Source organism: Oryzias melastigma, linkage group LG7 (assembly GCF_002922805.2).
Source record: "Oryzias melastigma strain HK-1 linkage group LG7, ASM292280v2, whole genome shotgun sequence".
Classification (NCBI taxonomy): Eukaryota; Metazoa; Chordata; class Actinopteri; order Beloniformes; family Adrianichthyidae; genus Oryzias; species Oryzias melastigma.
Window position 1 is genome coordinate 1,286,128 of NC_050518.1, and position 5,908 is coordinate 1,292,035.

Sequence of the window (5,908 nt, forward strand, 5' to 3'; positions counted from 1 at the left end):
TTGCCATTTTGTTGTAGGACCACACAACTTCAGAAACACAAACGTACACACATACAGGGACAATTTCAGAGACTCAAACAACCTATGAAACATGTTGCTTGGACTGTGGTAAATGGCGTAGACTTGTATAGCGCTTTTCTCTTTTCCTTGAGGGCCTGAAGCGCTTTTTGGTTGACCGTTGACCTTTTTACTTGTGCACGTTGGCTGATATGACATATAAAATATCTAGCAGAAAAAAAATAAAACGGTCTCATCTAACCAGACTTGTGTGTTTTTTAAAAATCCTCTCCTGAACAGGTTAACGCCTTCCTCTCCTTTGTGGCGCCGATGGTGGTCATTTCTGTGCTGAACGGGATCATCGCCAATCAGCTGCTGCGGATGTTTCGTGAGGCTGAGCAGGACAACCGCCTCTGCATCACGGGGGGGAACGCCACCATGCTGAGCTTCACAGTGGAATCCAACCGTGCCCAGTCGCTTCGCCACGGAGTTCTTGTTCTCCGTAAGTAAAAAGACACAAAATAAATCAACTCTTTATGAGCTTTCTATTTACTGAAACACCTCTGCAGCTCCCATCACCTACCTGAGAGCTTTTCTATCAATATAGTTAGCAATTTGATGCGTTTACTTTTTTACTTCTGTGGTATCTACTAGATATTTGCTTGTTGTTTTCAGGAAAAGCAAAGTGTGGGGTGCTGTTTTTTATTTTTACAACAATAGTCAGAGCTACTAAAGGTGTGACAGCTTGTGAAGCAGAAATCTAACCAAAAACTGCTGCAGAATAATTTCAGAAGTACTTTTTCTTAGGCTTCAAGTTTCATGTTCTTCCAAGCTGAACAAGAAAGTAGAATTCTGACAGATTTTAGTTCGACACCTCAGGGTAATAAAACAGTTGGTGGATTTCAAACGTCCTTGGGGACGTCCTTGTTTGGATTTCTGCTCCCATCAAAGTCATTTGATTGTTTTTTTTAGATTAAAGAAGTTTTTTCTCACCTGCCGTTTCACAACAAACCCCGTTTTAAGGCTGGACACATTTGATGTGCTTAAAGTAAACCGGAGTTTGATTCCCTGAACAGAGTTTCAGTCTGAATACATTTAAGCAGATTCTGGTCCGGGACCAGGAACCGCTCTCTGACCCATCTTCTGAAGTGGTCTCCATTCGTTCTCAGTTTCCTCAGTCTGAATAGGCTCTGTGCTCAGAGTGGAACAATTGAACCAAAATGGCCACCGTAGTCAAACATGATGGAATGTAAACAGAGTAGTTGAGAAACGATGAGACAGCAACTCATTGAAATGTGTTCAGACGATATCAGTTGCCATAGTAACATTGACTCAGATGACATGGACCAATCACTGATGACCTGCTTCAAATGGCAGCACCCGTATTACATAGAAATATGGCGACTGAAATGTCTTCATTTTGCTTGAGCTGGAAGTAATGTATTTTCTATGGGTGATAACACAATGGCTCAGTTGAGTTCTCTTACAGAGAAATCTCCAGGATGAGTCTATGTTTTGTCTGTGAGATTTTTGACAAACCTTCTGGTGAGGGGATTTTTTTAATTCAGGAGGACTCACAACAATTAGGTCTGGGTGTGACAGAAGAAACCAAACTTAACTTTTCAAAATAAAGTGTTCCTTCATGATTTTGCAGGGAGAATAATTCATTTCTACACATGAGTCCAGGGACATGTAATAATAATAATTGTTTATTTAAACAGTGATTACATGATTACACATGGTTGAAAATGCCAGAATTAGCCGAAAACTAGTTTTCAACTGTGGTGTACAGGATGGGGTGAAATAAAAAGCACAAATAAATCTACAATAAATTACAAAATACATATACAAACACTTACTACAGAAATAGACAAAATACGACATCACAACATGGGGACAGTTTTCATTCATAAACAAATAAAATCATTTAAATCAGTGGTTCCAGATGTTCCTGTAGATCCACTTGGTACCGGACAGAAAACAGAAATAACAGACAGAAAAAAGAAATACATAAGGTAACAAGAAATAAATGCTCTAACTTAGATTATTTCTATTTAATTTATTTTCTGATCCTTGAGGAAGTTTTATATTGGAAAACTGTCTGATTGTGTTTTCAACATCTGTCTTGATCCCATGACTTAAAACGAATTCCTCCATGGCTTCCTGGACTGCTAAGTTTATAAAAGCTTAGAATGTTTGCGTCATTTTATTTTGCTTTATTTATCCATCACACCTCAACAGTCAGACGTAGCTGAAGCTAGCGTCCGGGTGTTAGCCTCCACTTTGAGTTAAAGAGAAAATCTTTATCACAAAGTTCAAAGCAGCCGCAACATTTTACAGAGAATAAAGATTCAATCAAATAAAGTTGCTGATTTGGGGAAACTTGTAAAAAGGGCATTTGAGAATTTTCCAGCAGCAAGGCTGAATTACGTAGGCATCGTTCAGAAACTTTAGCACAGAAAATGTTCCTTTGTGATGTAAAAAATACTCAATGAATGAGGATTTATGTAAAGACAGAACATGATCAATCTTTTTGCGCCAAAGGATAATCAGAGCCTGGAATGAGTCTTAAAACGCCTTTTTTTATTGAAAAAATAAAAAATAAAAATCATCCAATGTTTCCTTTATAGATTTTTTTCAAATCAGAAACGGCTTAAACAAACCAACGACTTTATTTCATTGAATCTTCATCATCTGTATATAAAAAAATCTACTGATATTTTCAGACTTTTTTAAACAAAAATTCTTGTAGTAGTATTTTATTTTGAAAATTGATTTTCAGAAACCGTAAGCTTAAAAATGCAAACTTCAGCCCTATTTGGGAAAATACGGTTTATTTTAAACGGTCCATGTCCTGATAAAGGTTGAGGACCACTGATTTAAATAAATGCATTTTATATTTAGCTAACAAATATTTGTGCAAGATAGTTGCAGGCTTGAGTGATTCAGATTAAATATAAATGAAACTTAAAACAATGATTCAATTAGTGGCCAGAATGTCATAAACAGGAAAATCTCAGATTGTTGTTGTTGTTTTTAAAAATTTGAGGTAAATTGAATCAAGTGATTAAAATTAGTTTCTGCAAAAGGATCAATAAAAAAGATTTTTGGCGATGAAACATTTACAAATTTTGTTGTTGTGTTAGAGTTTTTGAATTGCTAGTGTTGCATGTCAGTGCAGCAAATGATCCATTTGAATAAAAATGAAATGAGCACAGAAACCCAGCAAAAAGACTAACCTTAACCTAAATACAGGTTGAATAAAATCCTTTTTGGAGAAGAAGAACCTTCTGCATTAATTAAGCGAATACCGATGCATAAATCACATTATTTTTTTCATTTTTTACCCATTTCCTATTTGATTGAATTTGAAGCTTAACAGAATGGAGGGACGTTCTGCTGCTGGATGCATCCAAGTTAGTAAAATTTCTAATTTACATCAGTTTTGGTTGGAGTTGCTCTGTTACCAAATGATTAATGCTGTGCTCAGCTGAGCAGCTTCATCATTTCAGGCTGTTTAGATGAGGGGGGAGGACTGTAGCCCCCCTACTTTGAGTCTGATGGTGACGTCGGCAGTCATGTGTCTGTGGATTTTTCATTCATTCACTGAGTGGATCAAATGTTTTGGTGAGATTTCAGGTCAATAAAGCTTTTGATCTCTCAGCTACTGAATAAACCAAAGACGTTTTTTGTTGTTTTTTTCTAAATGATCCACTTTGCTGAAAAAATTTTTGCTTACAAATGATCGAAATAATATTTTTTATTAGATTGTAAAATGAGATGTAAAAATACAGTGTCACCTTTCATGAGGTTTAGATGGCATTTAAGAAAAGCTTGTTCCTCACACATGGGTGCTGTTAGCACGATATGTACAGTCCTAGCTCTAACCCCCCCACACCCACCCACTCACACATATATAATCACCTGTCTGTGCGCTGCTCTTTCATCATCTGCCTGTTGAGCTTCAGCTTTCGTTGTTTACTGAGAGGTTGAGATTGAAGCTGTTAAAAGTGGTTTCTAGAAAGGAATTTCAGGGAATCGCTTGTTCGAAAGACTTCCAGTTTGACCATGACTAACTCTTAAACAGGTCAATCAGAGGAGAGTCAGAGGACATTCCAGACCTTTCAGAACCAGAACACTGGCTGTAGAACAAGAACACCTGCGCTCACCGTTTTGCCTTGAGGCCCTTAAAAAAAAAAAAAAAAAAAACTGAACTGTTCGTCCTTTATGACTCTGAAAGCATCACACAGAATTGTTCATGAAGACAAAAAAATATTGTTTTGGATCTATAGCTGTGCAATTTTGTCAGTTTTTAATGGAAAAAAAAAATAAATAAAAAATTCAGACATCAGTGTTGCTGTCTTTATAAAGATGTGTAGAAGGACCTAAAGGAATAAGACTAAAAACATGTTTTGATGCAAACGTGAAAAATTTAGTGAATAAACCTAAACCTGAGCTAAATACAACCACAGATCTACAGTTTATGAAAATAAAGATTAAAAATATTTGCTGTAGGTCATGGATGGAGGTAACCTGTGATGAAGAGGCAGGGACGTTTGGATCCATAAGCAAATGGTTTATTGGACAAGGGCAAGACATAAGCGTAGTCAGAGTCCAGGTGTGGTTCGAGGCAGGAGGGAGGAGGGAGGAGGGAAGAGGGAGGAGGGAGGTAACTGAGGAGACAGGCAGAGTTCCAAAACCAGGCAGAGATCCAAAACCAGGCGGTGAAACAAGGAGAAACGCTCAGAGATGTATGCCAGGCAGTACAAGACTTCACAATGAGGTGGTGACAGCAGGCAGACTGTATACTGATGGTGATGAGGTAGATTGGGAACAGCTGAGGAGATCTGGCTGAGGGAGAGACTGCTGAGAGTGGAGAGGGAGTGCAGGGTCAGTACTCAGGCCAGGGCTCCCTCTGGTGGTCAGATGTGGTGCCTGATGGGGGAATCCTGACATAACTCTTTGATTTACTGTAACTTTTCAACTCAATCAAAGTAATTCCAATAGATTCTGAAGGAGAAAAGCGGCTTGTCGACGTTAAAAATGTTGTGTTTAAGCATCACCGGCGACACCATAGATGTTAAAAGGTTAAAAGAACAAGCGTTCGGACGAGCAAGGGTGTCAAACTGAATCGCACAAGGGTCCAAAATCCAAAACACATCTTCGGTCGTGGGCTGCACAGGAAAAACATTTATCGAACACTCTAAAACTACATTTATAAAACTTCAAAACCATAACTTTTGACCATAATTATGGACTAGATATATAGCATTACTGCGATAATGCTAGTCAGAATGCTGTAAGCTGAATTTGACCGCTGAAGATGATAGTGATGATAGTTGAGGATGATAAAATTAGCCAAAACAGCTAGCATGTAGCTGAAATATTAGCTAAACTCCAAAAAAGGCCTTAAAAAATCTTAGTAAATGCCAAAATAGTTAAAAAGCTAGCAGAATGCTAATTTTTAAAACTATAAAACTACAATGACTTTTAACATAATTTTAAATAATTAAAAGAGAGTAATATTATTCCAGAATAAATCAGTTCGAGCCTTAAATAACTTTCAATATTTTACTCTCCATAAAAGCATATTTGGTCAAAATTATACAAGTTAGAAATAAGTGCATCAGGACATCAATAACAATAAAATAAAATGATCTGGAGGGCCGGATATAATTACCCAGAGAGCCGGATCCGGCCCCCGGGCCTTGACTTTGAGACGTGGGTTAAGGGATGAGAGAACAGGATCTGTGTTGGAGCAACTGAAGCCAATATCTAAAATGCATTAAAAAGAACAGATCAACAAATCACAAAGTATTTTGACACTTTGGATCAGGATAAAAGTGATCCGGATCACCAAATCCCTTGATCCAATTTTTGTTTTATTTGTTTCCACTGTTGATTTTTTGGA

The 5,908-nt window shown here is 37.5% G+C and overlaps 1 protein-coding gene across 1 annotated transcript in view; it reads left to right on the top strand.

Moving 5' to 3' along the window:
• Window positions 1-5,908, top strand: part of ntsr1 (neurotensin receptor 1 (high affinity)) — a 56,730-nt gene that overhangs the window by 16,102 nt on the left and 34,720 nt on the right. Inside the window, exon 2 of the mRNA XM_024292164.2 lies at window positions 298-499. Coding sequence (XP_024147932.1) covers window positions 298-499 — 202 coding nt within the window. The remainder of the gene's footprint in view (window positions 1-297; window positions 500-5,908) is intronic.